The sequence below is a fragment of the Diabrotica virgifera genome, chromosome 1 (assembly GCF_917563875.1).
Source record: "Diabrotica virgifera virgifera chromosome 1, PGI_DIABVI_V3a".
In the NCBI taxonomy this organism is placed as follows: domain Eukaryota; kingdom Metazoa; phylum Arthropoda; class Insecta; order Coleoptera; family Chrysomelidae; genus Diabrotica; species Diabrotica virgifera.
Genome location: NC_065443.1, coordinates 204,695,807 through 204,718,818, shown reverse-complemented (window position 1 = coordinate 204,718,818; position 23,012 = coordinate 204,695,807). Strand labels below are relative to the sequence as shown.

The 23,012-nt window shown below is 31.9% G+C and overlaps 1 protein-coding gene across 1 annotated transcript in view; it reads right to left on the bottom strand.

Moving 5' to 3' along the window:
* Positions 1 to 3,314: 3,314 nt before the first annotated feature.
* The window catches only part of LOC114335073 (AN1-type zinc finger protein 6), a 36,555-nt gene continuing 16,857 nt past the window's right edge, over positions 3,315 to 23,012 (bottom strand). The window contains exons 4-5 of the mRNA XM_028285229.2: positions 18,750 to 18,948; positions 3,315 to 3,980 (exon numbers count right to left, since the gene is read on the bottom strand). Of these exons, the coding sequence (XP_028141030.1) occupies positions 3,832 to 3,980; positions 18,750 to 18,948 (348 nt within the window). The 3' untranslated portion in view covers positions 3,315 to 3,831. The remainder of the gene's footprint in view (positions 3,981 to 18,749; positions 18,949 to 23,012) is intronic.

Genomic DNA, 23,012 nt, shown 5'->3' with positions numbered 1-23,012 from the left:
GATTATTCTCGAAAATGCCAATACCCAAACAATAGGTACACACTCTTTTAAACATTCAAAAGTAAAGCAATTACAAAAATTTTTGGCATTATACGGTGGCCTCTAAGGCTAGCACTCCACTTGCGATTTGTAGTCGCGGCGATAAAAAAATCGCTGTCGCAGAAAATTTAGAGTCTATAAAGTCGCTGTTTTCAGAATCACGAATTGAATGCTATAAGGGTGTGACATCAGCTTTTAGATGTTTTTTACTCTAGATAAAGAAGAAGTCAAGACGTCAATTAATACTTTATGCGAGAAACATAAAAACGATGTTGATGAAACCAAAGAGAACTTGTATAATGAAATTACCCATTTTGTAACGTCATGCCAAAATTTGATTAAACATTTATGAAAAATTTGATGTCATCCAGGATGCAACTTTTCCCAATATCTTAACTTTACTGCAAATTTATTTGACGCGTCAGGTGAGCGGTCTTTTTCGGCTTTAAAAAGAATGAAAACATATTTAAGGTCAAATTTGGGTCAAAAAACCTAGACGCATTATCACTATTGTATATAGAGAATGAAGAACTGGAGAAACTGAATTGTGATAATATTATATGGCAGTTTTGCGAATGCCACGTCAAGAAAAAAAGTGATCTAATTTTTGTCTTTGTGTATTTTTTAGAATATGTTTTTTGCTTGTCATGTGTTGTTTTGTGGAACTTTCTGTTTTTTATTTATGTTTTTAAAAGTATTTTTTGGATTATTTTTTACGTTTGCTATTCTTCTTGCTTGTTTAAAAAAAAAATTACTTTATGGATTTTACAATAAACCTTTATAGTTAATGCAGGTGTTTTCTTGTTAAAAAACTGACAACGAATAGCAATGAAGCGCGCCCCTACCCCTCCAGCGCCCAAAGTTAGGTTAAACCGGCTCTGTTTGTATGTTAGTCCTTTTGCTTACATCCAGGAAGGCAATTTCTGTGTACTGTTTATCATTGAACCCTGCTGCTATATACTCTGTTAGTCTGAATACTTGTAGCTCGCTGAAGTGATCGGCTCTGAAGCCAAACTGGGCTTCCGGGATTAGTCCTAGCCGGTCTGTCTCCGTCTGTAGTCTGCTGAAGATGACCATTTCCACAATCTAGCTGTTAATTTAAATCAAGGAGTTTCTCATTTTTATACCTGTATTTACTAATTAATTTTGTATCTTCCGTAATAACCTGGATTAACTTAAATTTCTTAAAAATAGTTGTCTTCTTAGGTACTTTTATGCAGGTACCTCGCCGTTAATTGAATTTTATTCTGAAGTGAGTACTATCATTATTTTATTAGGTGTTTTGTTTTTATATATCTTAAAATACTTCATAATTTACAAACTAAATTTTATATCTTAACATTTGTAAATATACAAATTGACGAATGGTAATATCATTACTTTTCGAAAGTGATGTATTTTGACTAACCCTATATCTGTCTTATAAATATTAACAAAATTAATCATTTTTATATATTTTAAATATTATAAAACAATTATATAATATATATACACCGTTTTTAGGCGTCAACGCCCTTCGTTAGGGATCTATGGAGGAGTATCACCAAGCCGCAAGCCCTTATTCCTTGCCGTACCGCTCCTCCATAGGCCGATCAGACACCAGTTTATTCCAGACCAAGTCGTAGATTCTATATAGAATTTTAACTACGACGTTGGCCTTTTTATTAATTTCAAATGACCGGGCTGGGGCTCGAACCAGCGATCGTATATCCGCTAGAATTGACGATCGAACCGACTGTGCGGCTTTGCCCACTGAGCCGCCTGACCGACAACAATAAAACAATTATTAACGTTTAATATCATCCTCCATTTTCGTATTCGTGAAATATGCTACGCTTATGGTTTATGAAGGATAATGATATAGGTTACAGGATTCGTGCTATCATCATCAAGAGGATCGAGTATAGTACCATTCCATTCAAACGGCTATCTTGATAAAGGATAGTTCTCTTCCGCGTAAATTGTTCCACGAAGTAATTTCATAACCAATATACTAATACAGGGGTTCCCAACCGGTGGTACGCGTACCACTGGTGGTACGCGGGAAGATTTAAGGTGGTACGCGTCACGTGGGTGAAACAAGCGAATACGCTGGGCCTGTCTGTGAAAGTGCCAGTGCAGTTGTTGTGCTTTCATATTAAGCTATGAAGCAGTTTTTGGTGAACAATGGGATTTCAAACGATAGAGTTAAAAAACCCAAACAGCAGGCTAATCGGAAATATAACGAAAGCTATCTACAGTACGATTTTATAGTGAGGTGTGGCTCAGAAAATAGTGACAATTCTATTCCTCAATGAGTTGCTTGTTTCGAAACGCTTTCGTACCAAAACATGAAGCTTTCTATGCTGACACGTCTCCAACACATAAAGTACTTTGATGTGGTTGGTAAGCTGATCGAATTTTTTTTAAGGAGAATCTACTATTTTTAAGAAAGAAAATCAATGCATGACTAGCTATCTAAATATTTATGATAGTAACTTAATAAAGGCACCCTATCTTGCTAGATGCAGAATTGCAAAGGATGGAAATCGTCACAAAACAGGTAAGACCCTTTTACTACCGGCCGTTGTGGAAATTGCCCAAACCGTGTTAAAAGAAAAGGCAGCCAAAGAAATTTAAAAAATACCATTGTCAAACAGCTCAGTGAAAAGATGAATTAATGATATGTCTTCCAATATTGAAGAACAACTTTGTTTAAAACTGCAAGAATGCATATATTTTGCACTTCAAGTAGACGATAGCACCGATATAACAAACATATCACAGCTACTCGTATTTGTACGATTTGATTTTTATGAAGAAGTTATAGAAGAGTTTTTGTTCTGCAAACCACTTGAATCAAGCACTACGGAGGAACTCGTATGTCAAGTGAATTTACAGGGCTAGCAGCAAAAATAAAGAAAATTGCTCCTGAATTCTGAAGTACACATTGTGTCATACACTGAGAAGAATTAGAATAACAAATAATTAGAAAATATTTCTAAAAAATCACTGCCCCCCCCCCACCCGGTGTTTGGTGGTACGCCAAAATCTTTAATTTTTCAGGTGGTACGCAGTTGCTAGATGGTTGGGACCCCTGTACTAATACATAATATCTCCTTGTCTCTTCACAGCAAAATTTTCTAAACAACTGAAGAATTGGAACAACAGTTTTAATGTTGCGAAAAATATTAACAATATTCGTTTCTTTAATAATAATTAAACAATTGATTCAATAAAATTATGCTTAAATATTTAACAAAATGTAAGATTGAGAATATAATAATATGGCAGACTAATTACAATTATATATATTTGTAAAATATACCCAAATACAATATATTAAAAACCAAAAAATACAAATTTTTAAATTTTGAAGGTACACAATATTTTATAAAATCGCAAAGAGGCATTTGTAATGTTTTCTCTGTTTTTTTTTTGTAAATGATGCATATGTTTGGTTTTTACAGATGGACAGATTTTATGACCAAGTAAAATTGACTCCTTATATAGTTCACAGTCAATGCAGCCCTCCTCAGTAATGTGTATATAATCAAAAAGAAGCTAAAATGACATATATATTTGTATATCTAAATTTATTAATGGAAATAAAACTAAAGACGAAATTGAGTGGCAAAATTGTAAATCAAAGTACCATATAATAATAAACCATTGAAGTCTTTTTGAACGTTTGTGTGTTTGCACTAATCACACCCCGACCAGTTCTGACTAATGATTTTTCAGAAAAAAATGTCCGTATCTCATTTGATCACTCATCACGCAAATTTTTTCTAGGAAACTTTGTGGTGAGGTTCAGATCTTCTGGATCTTTTCACTTAAGACGACAGGATTGTTGCGTTTAATTTCTTGGGCACCCATTTCTCTGTAGTTGAAACTACAATCATGTTTGTCACTGTATCGATGTGTGGCACAAAATAGTTCTCCGCAGCGGCATTCAAAACCTGAAACAACAAGTCTTCATAAGTAAAAATGACATGTTCAAAACCGTGACAAGATATCTCGCAACGCGATAGTTCGCAACCCCACAAATTCGTAACGCCGGCCATTCGTAATGCCAATTGGTACCCGACAATTCGTAAAGCCGACACTTCGTAATTATAACCATTCGTAACGGTATAATTTGTAATGCTAACATTATGTACTAACTAGTTTTTTTACCAAATTAAGTATTACTGAATATATATGTTACAGTTCAAGTTGATTCTCAGTTAGAGTCGACTCCAACTAGTTGGAGTCAACTCCAACTGAAACGAGCAGTAAAAGTTGATTTTAAAAATTTAAATCAACTTGTACTAGTTGGAGTTGACTCTTCCTGGATCGATTCAGTAAATGTTGATTATACGAGAATCTCAAGTGCATTTTTGATGAGTGTGCGTTTCTTTGTCTTGACCGTTTTAACTACTTATTAGTAGAGTCTCTAACGTCGTCCCCGTTAGGTTAATTATTCTGATTCGATTTTTTGCACAAACTTACTCAAAGAAATACATCCGTATAAAAATCCTTATAACAAATACACAGGGTGTCACGCGGTACCGCGGTCGACAAATTGTTTAACCAATTTTTGTTAAATTTACAAAAATAATTTTTATCTACTTTATCTCATATTATGTAAGTAAAGGTTTTATTGTGTGAAAATTGTAAATATAGATAGCAGTACATGAAGGGCTTAAAGTGTGTCTGAAGTAACAATGTATTTTAAATGGCTTTTAATTTTTCGCATTGTTTTTTAGCACACTTTCATATAATTAAACATCCTTAACTTTCGCCTTCGGGAGGAAATCCGACTCGCCCTTGCAACGGCAACTGAAATGCTCACAAAACAGCAACCACGGAAGCAAAGATGGATGACAGAGAAAATATTGGATTTAATGGATAAAAGAAGAAAATTCAAACAGCACAAAGCAATGTACAAAGCATTAAATAGAACCATTAAACAAAAAATAAAAATTGCAAAAGAAAAATGGATAACAGAACAATGTGAAGAAATCGAAAACTTATATAAAAAACATGATGACTTCCATCTGTATAAGAAACTCAGGAATTCACAGGCACGACATATTCACAAGGACTAAATAATCTAATCAAGGCAAACTGATTTCAAGCCCTGAAGACTATATAAAGGAACTCTTCTATCACATCAGAGAACCTCCTACATTAAATACCGAAAACGATGAAGGTCTTCCAATACTGAAGTCCGAACTGAAATATGTTTTACGTCAACTAAAAAACAACAAATCTGTAGGATGAAAAACCAGCTGAGCTGTTGAAGTTAATCAACGAGAAAACTTAGACCTTCTTCTTGGACTATTTAATAATGTTTACAATACAGGGACTATCCCTAAAACATGGCTTGAATCAGTCTTCATACCACTACCTAAAAAGAATAATGCCAAATTATGCCGGGACTTCCGCCTTATAAGTCTATTAAATAACATTCTAAAGCTTTTCTTGCGTATCATACAGAACAGAATATACAGTAGAGTCTCGGTTATCCGCCCTTCATTTATCCGCCGTTCCGTTTTATCCGTCGCTCCATTTAAGTAATATTTTTTTTTTCAAATTTATATAACTTTGAAAATATTAAGCGAGCGGCCGTGGAGTAACGGCATAATCGCTGGCCTCATACGCCAGTGCACGTGGGTTCGAGCCCTGCCAAAGACAAACCATTTTCATTTCCAATAATGACACGAGTCCACTCACCGTGCCTCGGAGAGCACGTTAAGCCGTCGGGCCCCCTGGGCTAGTGTACATCGACATTAGTTACTTGAAACAGGGTTAAATATGTAATTGGCGCCGGAACTGTCCGAAAGGCAAAAAGTTATACGATATTATACAGTGAGCACGTAAAGGTTGGAATAAATTCATTTTCTCGAGAATTGACGATTTTGGAAAAAAAATCCCGAAACAGGTCCATTTTTATTTTTATATTGCGGCTTTTTGGCATATATATCATACTAGTGACGTCACCCGTCTGGGCGTGATGACGTCATCTACGTTTTTTTTTAAATAAGAATAGGGGTTACGTGATAGCTCATTTAAAAGGTAATTCAATTTTCTATTCAGTAATATAAACATTAACATTATTATTTATACAGGGTGTTCAAAAAATATTTTTTTTGAATTACATTTTTTGACAAAAAGAAGAATGTGTGTAATTTATTTCACTCATAATACTTTTTACTCCTATCAGAAAACAGGAAATAATGTGTATTTGACAAATAAAAATATTGCTTGCTGCTTAAATTCAGTATTAAAGCAGCCACACACCTTCCTCTTGACAGTTTGAACATTTAATTTAAGCGAAAAGCAATGATTATTTTTCAAATAAACATTTTATTCTGTTTTATGAGAGCAGTAAAATGTATTTTGAATTAAATAAATTACTTGCATTCTTCTTTTTATGTCAGTAAATTTAATCAAAAAAATAAAAAAATTGGGCACCTGTATAAAAAATTATGTTATTAGTTATATTATTGAATAGAGAATTGAATTACCTTTCAAATGAGCTATCACAAGACCCCTATTCCCATTTAAAAAAATCATCGATGACGTCATCACGCCCAGATGGGTGACGTCACTAGTATGGTATATATGCCAAAAAGTCGTAATTTAAAAATAAAAATTGACCTGTTTCGGTATTTCTTTCTAAAATCGTCCATTCGCGAGAAAATGAATTTATTCCAACCTTTACGTGCTCACTGTATATTATGAAAGTCAGAAACTAAAAAAAAATCAAAGATTAAAGCTACCTCTATAAGATCCTGAAGAAATTTTTGTCATTATTTCATTAATGAGATATTATTTCTAATTATCAACAATGAGCGCTAAGCGCGTATTGAGGCGGCCGTCAATGTGAGTGCGAGTGAGATTCACCATTGGACGGCCGGAATGGTGCATCTCTTTAGCACTCACCATTGTCGGCCGCCTAATACGCACTTAGCGCTCATTGTTAATAACTAAAGATAAAGCTTAGTAATAAAATAGTGACAAAAATTTCTGCTGGATCTTGTATAGGGGGCTATAAACTTTGATTTGGTCACTTTCTGACTTTCATAATAATGGATTTTAACCGAGTTATTATGCCTTGAAAATGGCTATTTTTGCATTTTTCAAATTTTAAATCGCGTATAACTCGACAACAATCAATTTTAGAGAAAAATCACAAAATATCTTTTTTTGCTCAGAATAACTCAAATGATCTAAAAAAAAATTGTTCGAAGTGAAAAAATTATTTTTGTGAATTTGTCTAAAAAAATTGTTTAAACAATTTATCGATCAAGGTACTGCCTGGCACCCAGTAGATTTGTTATAAGGACCTCTTTTTGAGTAAGTTTGTGCAAAAAATTCGAATCGGAGTAATTTCACTAACGGGGACGACGACACAGCCTAGACTAATTTGAACATATTCAGTAACATTAATTTAATTTCTAGAATCGGCTGTTTGTGTGAATCAGAATCAACTTTTACTAAATGGCATTGGGAAGAGTATACTTTTCCTAGTTGGAGTCTACTTTTACTAGTAAATGTTGAATATAAATCTTCATTTTATATTTATAATCAACTTTTACTGAAACCAGCCGTTAGAGTCGACTCCAACTAGTTGGAGTCAACTCCAACTGGATAATCAACTTGAACTGTAACATATACAATGAATGTATATTTCATACTTTCCTACACTTAAAGTAGTAGAACGTTTTTAAGACCATTTCTTTTTAAATATACACTCTGGACCAAAATTAACCGGCCACCTTAAAAATAGGTCATTTTTGATGTCTTATATCTCCTAAACCTGTTGTCCGATTTAAGTGATTTTTTTAATATCTTATTCCTTGACAATATCGTTATAATAATATTCTTGCGAAACAGGTAAATTTTTATTGTATACCGGGTGTACGCATCAAACTGTGTTTTTTTCTTAATGTTTGCATCACCCTGTGGAATATTCTAGCATTTGTAGAATACTGAAATTAAAACCTAACTATAGACTCATGCTTTCTCAACATTTTGTTTTTTGATTGATTCGCTTATGTTGGATAATACAAAAGTTAGGTGCTTTAACAACTAGACCTGTTTTTTATCAATACAGGGTGTTTTTAAAAAAAATTGGCAAGGTTTAAGGAATAATTCTGAACGAAAAAATAATGGCAGATTGCTTTATAAACTTATGTCCGCAAATGCTTCGTTTCCGAGATAAGGGGTGTTCAAATTTTTCTGACAAACTGACGATTTATTTATTGCTTTAAAACCGGTTAAGATATGCAAATGCAATTTGGTGGGTTTTAAGACGTAGGTATTGCACATTTTTTGGCATACAATTAAGCAGTTAAGGCTCATATTACCCGTATGCGCGCCAATGGTGAATATTAAATTCTTAGTATAAATTAAATTAGTATAGGATTAGTATAGGAAAAAATATTTTTTCGTAGGATGCATAGTTTTCGAGATAAACGCGGTTGAACTTAAAATCGGAAAATTGCAATTTTTGAACCCGAAAAAATTTATTCAACAGGTAGCAAAAACGCGTTCCAAGATTGCGGCTGTAATTTTGAATATTTTTTCGAGATTTTTGGCACACGTATTCGTAATAAAATAAAGAATGGGGGTACAGAGCCCAATTTGAAAAATATATTAATATGTGGAAATTACTCTGTAATTAAATACAATATTAAAAAAACGAGCCTGTACCGCCATTAAGAAGAACAAAAAAATACACTTTCTTCAAATAAACTTTTTTATCCGATGCCTAGATTTTGTGTAATTTTGGAACTACTAACATTTTTTATTTCATTAGTAGTTCCAAAATGACACAAAATCTAGACATCGGATAAAAAAATTGAAGAAAGTCTATTTTTATAAAAAGTGCAGGAGCTAACAATGCCGAGGAAGATCTATCAGGCTGCATCTCACTTCTCGCCTGTCCAGCACGGTAAAATTCCAACAAAGCTTAGTTCCGAATACTCAGATTACGAGTAGAACTAATCAAAATAATAAATAATCATTCCATGAAGTACGACTTAACCTGGTAGATTTCCCTCGGCCTTCTTAGCTCCGGCAATTCGTTGGCTTGCAAATTTTAGAAGCCACAAGCCACGATTGGTTTAACCAGAAGACTAGTTCTAAAAGTTTTATTTTATTTTTGATATTGTTAATATTAGAAGTAAAACTTTCGTTCGTCTTTAGCAGATAACGCCACGGCATTCATGCCATCATTTTGTTGTGAACCGATAACGGTAGCCCGAATTTTAGTAGTTCAAAGAGAATGAAATATGCACCTCTGATGGGACCCTAAGAAGGGTTAAAGGGTGTTCTAGAGTGCCTTTGGCGCTCTATGAACTAAATAAAATAAGACTGCTCTCGTTTCGCTTCACAATGAAATTATTATTTATTATTATTATTTCGTACAAATACCTATGTTATCATAAAATTTTCACCCATTTTGGTTTATTTTTATAAATATTTATTTACTAATAACAAAATTGTTTTCGGTTACTTCCATTTAGCGCGCCTATGAGTTAAATTGTCAATAATATTAATCTTACATAATGTCAAAGATTACCAATGTTGCCAAAGTTTATGATGCTATCTCCCGAAGTTATATTTTATTGCTACCTGTTGATCGCTACTGTTTACTCTTAACATGATGTATCTGGCTAAATAGCTAAAGGCTAAAGCCACAAAATATAAAAAAGTATGCAATTTTCTTGATTTGATGACCAATATTATTTTTGGTTTCTTTATCAATCTCCTAATTACTTCTCCATTTGACACTCTTTCCATCCATGATATTAAGTTATCAACATCACCAACATTATAAAAATCTCGTATTTTAAATAGTCTAAAGTAGTCTTTAAAATATTAAAAAAGTCTAATAGTCCATAGTCCATTCATTCACGGTAAAATATTGCAAAACCTCCAAATTTTAAACAACCGATTGGATTGACATGAAATTTTTCATACATATTGTAACAATAAAACGAGCGGTTCGTATTTATATACGACTTTATTTATATATCTATACAGACGGAATATATCTTATTGGGACCGTGCAAGTTCGGCAAAGCGACACCTATTTCTAGGCTCTGCAACTTTATTCGCACTTTTAATTATATTGGCCAATTATATTAGTCCTCAAAATGTCAAATAAACGTCAAATTGAAAGGCAGTTTATTTAGAAGTTCTCCTAAAAATTATTAATTTTTAAGGTTTTTTCTTAACTTTTTGAGTATTACGAGTAGTATAAAGAAGTACTAAACCAGTGATCTGTAAGAAAGTGTGAAATTTAGCGCCTAGAAGTTAAATTTCAGAAAACAAATAATATGGAAGGTATACCACCCGAACCTCCAGATAAAGGTAAATTTTATGTAGAAATGGAAGGAGATGGGATGATGGAATATGAGGAATTAAATAAAAATAACAATAGAGTAAATAATAAGGTAACAAACAAACAAAACCAAACAAGTAGTACTATTGAGGTAAGTAACAAATTTAGTTGTAATAACGATGAAACTTTGACAAATTTAAATCAAACAGATAAGTCAGGTAAGCAAAATTTAAATAAAGTAATAAATTTAAGATTAAAACATAGATATCAATTTGGAGATAATGCACCTTATATAGTACACATAGAAAATAAAAACGGTAACATTGGTCGATTACACAGGATCGGCACGGCCCGTTTGATTTTAAGTGCAGTACCTGAAATTGAAAATAATATCACACAAATTACAGTAGTTGGTAGAAATAAAATCAAGGTAGAACTAAATAATTTTGCTAGTGCTAATAAATTAATTGATTCTCAAATTCTTAAAAGCAAAGAGTATGAGGCATATATTCCAACGTTTTTTACTCAAAAGAAAGGTGTTATAAAATTGGTAGATAAAGAGATAGAAGATAATGATTTATTATCATTAATTAAACCTAGATTTGGAATTAAATTCGAAGTATTACATGTAAAAAGAATTATGCGGAAAGTGATTCAAGATAATGGTAATACTAATTATGTAAAAACAGGAACCGTAATTGTCACTTTTAAAGGTCAGTCTATACCAAAAAATGTAATAATAGAAAAAATGATATACGAGGTGGAAAACTATACACCCAGAATAATCCAATGTTTAAAGTGTTTGAGATTTGGGCATATAAGTGCCCAATGTAGAGGAAAAGATAGGTGTGAAAGATGTGGCGAAGAACACAACAAATCTAATTGTTCCAATCCGAATAATTTACTTTGTGTATTGTGCAAAGGAAAACACAGCGCTACTGACAAGGGAGCAGATTGTACAGAAAGACAAAAACAGGAATATATTAAAAAAGTTATGAATAATGAAAATATAACATATTATGAAGCTAATAATAAATATAAAAAATGTTATTCAACAGTAAGTAAAGACCAAGAAAATACTTCAAATAAATATACAATATCTAAACGAAAAAGATCAAGTAGTATTGATTCTAGTAGTGTAGATAAAGAAACAATGGAAGCACGCAGAAAAATTTTGCAAACACCAAGAATACAAAGTCAGCCTTGTTATAATTTTAATAATCCCATTTATTCTAACACAACACAAACACAAAACGATAATCAAAATAATATAGGAGAAATAATAGTAAACTTTATTTCAGCAACATTAAATCAAATTAATCACAATTTAGATCAAAAAACGTTGGAATTATTAAAAAACAATATTTCACAATTATTATTACCTCGTGATGGCTAACGTTTCATTTCTTCAATGGAATGCGAGATCAATTAAAACAAATAAGGGTTATTTAGAAAAATTCTTGTATGACAATAAAATAGATATAGGATTAATATCAGAAACTTGGTTAAAAAAAAGTAATTTTATTAACTTTACTGGTTATAATGTCTTTAGGAATGATAGAGATGATGGATATGGTGGAGTAGCCATCCTTTTGAAAAAATTAATAAAATTTTACAACAGTCCTACTTTTCACCAAATTAATGACATAATGTGCAATAGCATATCAATTAAAATTCAATCCGGAAAAAAGTTAAACATTTATTCAATATACGTAAAACCAAATCTTAAAATCACTCTAAATGAATGGAAAAAGTTTTTTAATAGTCTAGAGAAGCCTTTTATAATCGGTGGTGATTTTAATAGCCACAATTATGTTTGGGGTTGTAGTACTGTAGATACTATAGGAAAAAATCTGTTAGAAGCTATTGAGGACTGTAATCTTGTAATTTTAAATAATGGTAAAGAAACTTTGATGCGTAGACCGAATAGCAATAATAAATCTGCAATAGATCTTACAATATGCTCAGCAAATATTAGTCATTTTTTCGATTGGGATGTTGTGGACGAGACATTAGGATCAAATCATTTTGCTATTATTATTAAGTCAAATATTAATGTTAATAAAGCGGAATGTGTAAATACAAAATTCCAATGGAACATAAATAAAGCGGATTGGTCTCTTTTCTCTTCTATCACTGATAATTTCATGGAAATAGATAATAATTTAAATTACCAACAATTTTTAAATAAATTAAACGAATATTGTAAGATATGTATACCGGAGAAGAGAACAGGGACTAATCCACGATTTAGAAAAACTTGGTGGAATGACAATTGTAAAAAGGTAATAGAAGAACAAAAACTAGCTTTACGCAAGTTTAAACTACAGTCTAATATACAAAATTATATAAATTATAATAAATGTGTAGCGAAAACCAAAAAAGTTGTATTAGAGAGTAAGCGTAATGCATGGAGAAATTTTTGTAAAACTTTAAACAAAAATACACCAATTAAAGATATGTGGAATCAAGCCAAACGATTACAAAACATTTTTAAACCACAAGTAAATCCAGTGACTGAAGGAGAATGGGTTGAGGAGTTTTTAAGAAAATTATGTCCAGATAATATATTTTCAAAAATTAATGTAATGGAAAGAAAAAACTCTATGCATCCACTTTCAATTCCATTTAGTTTCTGTGAATTAGAAATAAGCCTTAAGAATAAGAAAAATACTTCTCCAGGTATAGATAATGTACATTATATTATGTTGACCAATTTACATCAAAAAGGGAAAGAAACACTATTAAATTTTTTTAATCAAATATGGTTATCAGAAGATATTCCAGATAACTGGAGAGAGTACCGGGTGATTCCTATTCTCAAAACAAATCGGAATCCTGATTCAGCAGAATCTTATAGAGGTATTTCATTGAGCTCCTGCATAACAAAAACACTGGAAAGAATGATAAAACTTAGGCTCGAAAGTTGGCTAGAAAAAAACAATAAATTATCACAAACACAATTTGGATTTCGAAAAAATCATTCTACTGTGGAAGCTGTGAGTCATTTGGTAACAGATATAAATTTAGCGTTTACGAAAAATTCTTCAGTAATCGCTCTTTTATTAGATGTTGAAGCAGCATACGACAACGTTAATTTAAATATACTATATAACAAAATGATACAAATAGGTCTGCCAGAATGCTTCTGTCAAAAAATAATAAAATTGTATGACTGTAGAAAAATTTATATATCGGTAAATAATAACACATTTGGTCCAAGACTAGCGATGGGTGGTTTACCTCAAGGAGGAATATTAAGCCCTTTGTTATATTTAATTTACACTTCTGATATAGAAAAAAATTTAAACTCAACAAAAATTTTACAATTTGCAGATGATATAGTTATTTATCAAGAAAACATTAAAATAGAAAATGCAGTCAAATCCATTGAAGAAGGAGACAAACATATTAAAATATGGAGTGAATTACATGGACTAAATATATCTGATTCCAAAACCAAATTATGTATTTTTACAAGAAAACGAAAAGAAATACCCAATCACATCTTAATAAACAATATATCCTATCCTGTACAAAGTTATGTTAAATATTTGGGTATTACTCTGGATAGACAGCTTCTCTGGAAAGAACATATAGACCATATAGTTAAAAAAACAGAAAAAGGAATAAACCTTCTTCGATTCGTATCACACTTACGTTGGGGAGCAGATCCAAATATTTCTTTGTTGTTATTTAAAAATAATATAAGAGCTATATTCGACTACGGATCAAAATTATACAGTGACGCATCACAGTGTCATTTAAATAAAATAGACAAAATCATTAATAAATCCCTTAGATTGTGTATAGGAGCCCTAAGAAGTACACCGATAAATAATCTACAAGTTGAATGCTGTGAAATGCCGATGGATATAAGACGAAAAAAACTTGGCATCAACCTTTTAGTTAGATTGTATGAAAAAAAGGCAAGTTTAATTTCCAAAATACATCAACTGTTTTTAGCAGACTTGACAGAAAAATATTGGATAAAAAAGAAAACTCTAAATATGGTAGATTTATATTCAAAAATGACAATATATGATAAACAACTTTATAAATATGACATAAACCCAAATTATAATATTGACTTTAATAGTATGGAACAAGTTCAGGTATACTTTTTAAGGGACTATAGCAAGTTGCCTATATCTTTAAGAAAATTAGTGTTTATCTCCGACAGTTCACAAATGTTCAAAGATTATTGTATGCTATATACAGATGCATCAAAAAATATTGAAGGTGTGGGATGTGCCTATTGGGATAGCAGTAATAAAATTAGTAAAATGTTTAAACTAAATTCTATTATGAGTATATACACAGCTGAATTAATAGCGATAATGGAAGCACTAAAATATTTATCTAATATAAATCATTCAAAGTTTATAATTTTTAGTGACAGTAAAAGTTCTCTTAGTAAAATTAGTGCTATAAATCCTAAATCAAAAGTGAACTACATTGAATTATATATCATAAATAAAATTAAAGAACTTCAGCAACAAGGAAAGTCTGTTAAGTTGGCATGGGTTAAAAGCCACTGTGGAATAACTAGAAATGAAATGGTAGATGAATTGGCTAAAAACGCGGTGACACAAGGAGTATTAACCCATTATCTTTGTACGCCAAAAGATATTGAATCAAATTTATTCAAAGAGATTAAGAAAGAATGGAAAGAAAGGTATATTGATGAAAACGTAAATACAGGAAACCACTACAGATCAATCAGAAACTATATAACGGATAAACCTTGGTTTTCTAAAATGGAGTCGACAAAAGATATGATAAGAACCATATGCAGAATGAGATTTGACCACTGTCTTACTCCATCATATTTATTTAAAATTAATATAGCTGATAGTCCACAATGTATTTGTGGACAGTTGGGCAATCTACAACACAAAATTTTGACCTGTTCTCTTATCTCTAATAAAGTTAATATGTTTTTAAATCCACTGTATTCTTTGACTGATGTCCACCATCCCATTAATTTAAATTATTTATTAACATTAGAAAATAATGAGTTGGTATACCGACTATTGTATAAACATATTTTAGATATTAAGCTTAAATTGTAATTGTAAAATATAGAGTAAGTATTTCTTGTAAATTGTTATATGTTAAAAGAAAAAGAAAAGAAAAGAAAAAAAAGAAAAGAAATATAAAAAAAAATAATAAAATAAAAATAAAAAAAAAATAAAAAAATAATAAAAAAAAAAGAAAGAAAAAATATAAAAAAAGATATATAAAAAAAAATAGAAAAAAAATATAATAATTAAAAAAATATAAAAAAAATATGTAGATAAAAATGAATGACGAACTTGGACAGTCCATAGTAAAATAGCTTTCGAATGAAGTAGAGGGCTAAAGAAGAATGTTGCAGTTTTTGCTGTGGAACTCTGAGAACATCATTTGGAAAAAAATTAATAAAAATATATATATATATATATATATATATATATATATATATATATATATATAAAAAATTATTAAAAAAAAAAAATACAAAAATAATTATTTATTAGTAGAATTGTTTATTATATTAGTATTAGTTTTAGGATAAGATACGAAAAAATGACTAATAAAATAAAAAATAGTAAAATTGGCGAATGGATTTAGTGTCCGCAGTCATATAAACCCAAACAAACAACAACAATATTAGTCCTGGTTACTGGATAATTGTCAAGGCCATAGTCCAAAAAAATTATAAGAAGAAAAAATAAGATTCAGGTTATGTTATTAAAACGTAAACAATTGTATGTAGTAAATAAAATTAGTTATTAAAATGCAGTACTGCAAGCAAAATACAATTAATTAAATTTACCTTTATATAATAATTGCATATCATATCAATATTGTGGAGCAACATATAATTTTTCTTCTTCAATGATAGTAGATATGAAATTTACGTCAATTTGACAATTTCAATTGACAATATGAATTATTTAAGAAAGTTGCAATATTTCTCCGCTATTTGCGCACGATCGTTTCTCAATTCCCTTCCAAGTACTTGCACACCGCCAATAGACTAACTACTCCAAAAAATTCACATCCTTATATATTGAATACAAAAATACCAGCCCTTTTCTTGAACGTTCCAGAAAAACGGTACCGCCCATCCTCAGTAATCCGTAGCCTTGACGCGACGAACATTCTCGAGAAAACCTTTCCTCGCTTGTTCGCCGCGTCATTCTTCCCGATGTTTCCGTAGTGACTGTCTGTCAAGACGGAACTTGTTACTTGCGGTCGGTAATTCGTCACAATATAGTTAACATGTCAAAGAAAAAAAGTCATATTGTGCTGATGTGCGCTTTTGACCAGAGGATGAATTTCACCACTTCTCGAAGGTGAAAAAACATACGTTCAAAAAATTATAAGCCACTTATGCACGTAGCTAATACGTCAAACAAAACAAGTGCCGATGTGTGCTTTTACGCTGGGGGTGAGTTTCACCCCGTTTGGGGGGTGAAAAAAGAAACCATTAAAATAAAACCGGAATTGGATATTCCGGAACCGGAATTCTAAGCAACTTTTGTTCTATACAGTTTTTTCACTGAGCCAATACTTTTCGAGTTATTTGCAAGTGAATATTATGTTCATTTTTTCAACAAAAAAAAACACGTGTTTAGACGGTTTTTCGCAAATAACTCGTAAAAATGGTGTATCTAAGAAGTCTCTAGACCCAGCTGAAGCAGAGTTTTTTGTTTCTTTTGTGGCCTTATGAACTGCGCCCATCTAGCCAGCAACACTTCTTAAAATCAACGCCTAACCAAACCTACTATACACCAAGACCATAGAAGCAGAGTTGTAGCTCATGATCCTTAGGTCCTTATTCGTCAAATTCCTAATAGAATATTTCAACGTGAAATAACGAAAACATATGAAGTACTTTTCGTTTAAAAAAAGCTTCACTTTTGTTTTCTAAAAAAGTTTCTAGCATCACAATTAAGCAAGTTGCGTTCAAAATAAAGTTGGCCTCTTTGTTTTTCGAAAAAAAAAACGTGAAAATTACCCCTAATTAGCATTCCTAACAAAATTAATCGTTACCGTTTCACAAATTACTTTTCCTGTGCATTGTTTATATGATGTGTAAGTTTCATACGTTCAAAGTGCTTATTTTTGAAAGGGCTTGAACGAGTCACTAATAACGAGTGTATGCAAATTTTGACAAGCCATATCTTGATCAATTTCTGTTTTCACAGAAAAAAAAATCCAAAATATTGAAAAATGCAAAACCTATATTTTTTACAGTTTGAGATTTTTGGTATCACTAATGGGTTTATACGCTCTGAGCTTCGCTGGTGTCGCTTCCTAGCGGATTACTAATGCAACTTTCACCGGTAATTTTTAAATTTATTATTTAATTGTTATCGCTTAATATTTACAACGCAAAAAAGTAATTAAATTGTAATCGATTTTTTAAACATTTTGCTAATCATTTTAATGTTCTATTAATGAAATATTAATTTCTTACTTCAGATACTTTTACAATTATCGTTTAGATGGCGCTTAGATTAATTTATAATTACATGTTACGAAATATTAAAAAAACTTAAATTAAATTCAGTATTTGAAACTTAAGTATATTTAAGGTAAAAATATACACCACAGCTTTGACCAACTAATATTATTTCCTATTAATGTTTTGAATTTCAATGTTTTAAATTAATCACTTTAACATTTATGTCAAATTTCCAGTAAAAGCTTACAGACTTGTCACTACTGGCAATCGCGAATTTTTAATTATCCCCTCTACCTACGAGCTCATAGCGTATAGACTTTATACACACATCATTTTTGACAGATATGAACCTATTTTTCATTAGCTACAACTTTGCTTCTACTGGGTCTAAGTCTAGAGAGTTCATACATAAACCATTTTTTTCACATTTTTATAGGTTATATTTTTGCTAAAAATATATTTTTTTGATAAAATACCTATTTTTGAGTTATTTGCGAAAACCCGTCTAAAAACGAGTTTTTTTGTTGAAAAATGAACATATTCACTCGCAAATAACTTAGTTGCTTAGAATTAGTAAATTTATCAAATTCTAAACTTATTTCAACGTATGTTTTTCACCCCCGAGAAGAGGTGCTAGCCACACTAACTTTTTTCTTTGATATGTTAACTATGTGTATGCCAAATTTCATGTCAATCCAGGTGGTTCTTTAGAATCCACAGCAAAAATCGTGGGTAAATGGACTATTAAAAATGCCAGAAAAAGCAAATTTTAGCATTTTTGGATGCCATTTTTCAATAAGTTGGACATCCAATTAAATAAAAAACAAAATATATAAGATAAAAGCTCAAGTTAAGTAGTTTCAAAATGCGCAATTTCATTTTGATTTTATATAGCATAAGCCAGTGTCAAAATTTACAACAAAAGCTCACCTGTTAGGCCAACCTTCTTGCGACAAGTGGCGCATCGATTCTTCTTTTTCTTTACATCTTTATCGCCGTCCTTGTCTTCGCTACTGGTGCCGGCGTTCATTTCGCCAGAGGACGTGGAGACGGTTGCCACAGCCTCCGGTTCAGCGGTAGTAGAGTTGCTTGCGGCAGCTGAGGCTGTATTTGAACATTCTTCAGAAGCCTGAAAACAAACATGATAAATATATTGGTATGGTAATAAGAACTATTCTTTTTAAAGTACACTTGAGAGCAAAATAATCGACTCACTTGCTGAATTGTACACTTTAGAAGTCTCGAACTTCCTAAACCTGTTGTCCGATTTGAGTAATTTTTTAGTATGTTATAGCCTTATTATTTAAGAAAATCGATGTAATATTATTGTTGCTAGACAGGTAAAGGTCATTTTATACCTGGTGTAACAATCATACGGTGTTTTTTTCTTAAAGTTCGGAACACCCTGTGTAATATTCTAGCATATATAAAATATTTAAATTAAAACAATTCTAGCCTTAGGCTTCCTTAACAGCTTGTTTTTTGATTCATTCGCTATGTTCGACAATAAAAGAGATATGTACTTTCATATTACAAATGAGGTATTCTATTTGGTCTTGATCAATATCATTCCAAATCTCGAGAGCTACTGTTTCTACCTCTTGTAAGGTTCTAGGAGGTGGCAAACGCTGTCGTAGTCTTCTGCCAATTATGTCCCACAAATTTTCGATCAGGTTAATATCTGGACTATGCGATGGCCAATGCAAAGTCCGAAGATTTACCTGTTGTAAATATTGGTTACATGAAGAGTGTCGTAACATAACAGAGAGAAAAAAGAATGCATATCAACGACTACACCAACGACATAGAACAAGACAGGCAGAGGAGGAATATAGAATGCTAAGGAGGGAAGAGAAGAAAATACACCGCAGAAAGAAAAGAGAACTCATAGAAAAAGAACTCCAAGAAATTGAAGAATTAAATAAACCAACAGAAACCAGAAAATTCTACCAAAAACTTAACAAAAGCAGAAAAGAATTTAAACCAAGAACAATGATGTGCAGAGAGAAAAACGAGACAACTCAACAGAGTGAAATACTACAAAGATGAACTGAATTCTTCAAAGAAAAGTTTGAACAAAACGGAGATCCACTATACGATGGAATTATACTGGATCAAACGGAGAGCAGAGAAACAACCCCCCTTCAGTAGCTGAAATGCAAGAGAAGCAGTTACCAGACTGAAAAACAACAAGTCACCTGGATTGGACAACATTACCGCAGAATTAATAAAAGAAGGCGGAGATTCCCTATTGAATGCGATACACGAACTTATAGTGAACATATGGAAAAATAAACAACTGCCACAAGACTGGAATACCGGAGTAATCATTCCACTACATAAAAAGGGAGATCAGCTTCAATGTAAAAACTACCGGGCAATAACGCTACTGACTGTGGGATATAAAATACTGTTAAATATTGTGTATGAGCGATTGAGACCATATGCGGAACAAATAGTTGGGGGATATCACTGTGGTTTCTGCAGGCAGAAGTCCACAATAGATCAGATCTTCGTTTTGAGACACATCTTGGAAAATACTAGTGAATTTAATATAGAAACACATCATCTCTTCATTGACTTTGAGAGTGCCTATGATAGTATCCATCGAGAATTTCTGATCAACGCCCTGAAAGAGTTTAATATTCCAACTCATCTCATTGATATAGTAAAAGTACAAAGCATGGTTCGAATTCAAAACGCACTAACAGATACAATCCATGTTAGAACGGGCCTACGACAGGGAGATGCCTTATCCTGTATTCTATTCAACATCACATTAGAGAAAATAATTAGAGAGTCAAAAGTCAACACCAGAGGAACAATAATAACAAAAAGTGTACAAATATTGGCATTTGCTGATGATGTTGATGTCATAGCTAGAAGCAAAAGAGAAATGATAGAAGCATTTAATGCGATAGAAAGAGCGGCACAAAACAGTGGCCTAAATATTAATGAAATAAAAACCAAATACATGAAGGCCAGCAAATCGACAGGCCAAAGAAACCAACAGAATCTGACAATAGGAGACTATATCATCGAAAGCGTAATAGCTATTTGTATAACAAGGGAGGAAAGTGTAACTTTTCCTCCCGAGAATGAAGTTTACTGCCCGACGCGTAGCGGAGGGCAGTAATCATTCAAGGGAGGAAAAGGCACTTTACTCCCATGTTATACATATGGTTTTTCCACCTTCCTCAAATAACAAGTAATTTTGTCATTTTTACTTAATTTATTTATGTAACTAACCAACAAAATTTATTAGAACTAAAACAACAAGTAGGTACAATATAACTGTCAGCTGTCAAATATAAGTCAAATTATTAATGTAAACATTGTTAAATCAAAATAACAATTTACTGTTTTTTACCATTCTGCAAAATATAGGATGTTTTATAAATAAACGTTAAAATGTATAGATACTCCGTAATAGAAAATAGATATTATACAGGGCGTCAGTAAGTTATATTTCATGAATGAAATATTATGACGTCACTTTTACTTTTCCTCCCTAGGGAGGAAAAATATTTTCCTCCCTAGGGAGGAAAAGTACAACTTTGCTCCCTACAATCAGGTCCGGAAAAGTATACTTTCGGTAGAGGTAGGTGGAAAAAATTTTTACATCTCTAGGTTCACTAGTTACCGCAGATAACAATGTCAGCGAAGAAGTTAAGAGAAGAATACATATTGCTAATAAAACATATAATGGACTCATTAAACATCTAAGATCTAACAACATCACGAGAAAAACCAAATGCAAAATATACAAAACCCTGATAAAACCGGTCCTTATATATGGATCAGAGAAAAGACACTGTCGAAAAGCGATGAGAACTTATTAGGTACGTTTGAACGAAAAATCCTTAAACACATATATAAGGGCGTGAAAGAAAATGACGTATGGCGCAGAAGATATAATTTTGAACTATACGCAGCATACAACGAACCCGACGTCATAACATCCATAAAGATCGGACGTCTGCGCTGGATGGGCCATGTTGAACGAATGTTGGAGACCGAAACACCAAAACATATAATGAAGAAACACCAGTAGGGAGAAGGTCAAAGGAAAGACCCAAACTTAGATACATGGAACAAGTGGAACAAGATCTGAAAACACTTGAGATTACCCACTGGAAGAATAAAGTAAGGAACAGAACAGAATGGCGGAAAATCCTAGAACAAGCCAGGACCCAAAAAGGGTTGTCGAGCTACTGATGATGATGATGAAATATTGGTTACAGTTCGTGAAAGTGGTCTTGCATTATCGTGCATTAGCAAAAAATGGTTACCAATATAAGGAGCCCATAGCAAGGTAGCCACGTCCTTCGCTATGTAAGATCACTACTTGGACACACTCATCGCGGGTCCAATTCATTTTAGAGCGTTCCACTTCCTTTTAGAGCGTTCCACTTCCACCAAATAAAAAAACTACGGACTTAATTGAAACTTTAAATAATAAATCTACTAATTTTCACAACAGACCAGACATTTTTTGACTGTTAACCATTTGACATCCATTAAATTGTTAATTTCTCATAGCCTACTTTATAGGCTACTATAACTAAACATAGCTAGTTGTTAACGTACCTAACTTTTTTATTATCCAAAATAAGCAAATGAATCACAAAAGAAAATGTTAACAAAGCCTAAAGCTACAATTTAATTTTAATTTAAATATTTTTTATATGCCATAATATTCCACAGGGTGTTTCGAACTTTAAGAAAAAAACACAGTATGATTGTTACACCCGGTATAAAATGACCTTTACCTGTATAGCCCAGTAAGGATCTGCGAAAAAACGTCTATTTTTGGATGTGAGAGGTGGCATTCGGATTTTTGCAGATAAAGTTAGGTGACACCTTCAGTAATAATAATTGACTTATGCTCCTTCTCAAATATGCCCGGAACATTAATAAAAAAATTAAAATATTTAAAAATTTCGAAAAACATCGATTTTTTTCTGCTTTCTTTGCTTATAACTTTAAAACGATTCGTTTTGGAACAAAGTCGTATAGAAATAAAATAAAGATAATTGAATTTTGTATGATATACGACTGGTAAAAAATGTCTTAAGGTATTACCTTTTCTGCAATATAGCCATAAATACAAAATAAGGGGGCAAAATAAGTCTGTTGTTATTCAATATTTTTTAACCACTTTGGTGGCACTTAGAACCTTAGTAATTCGCT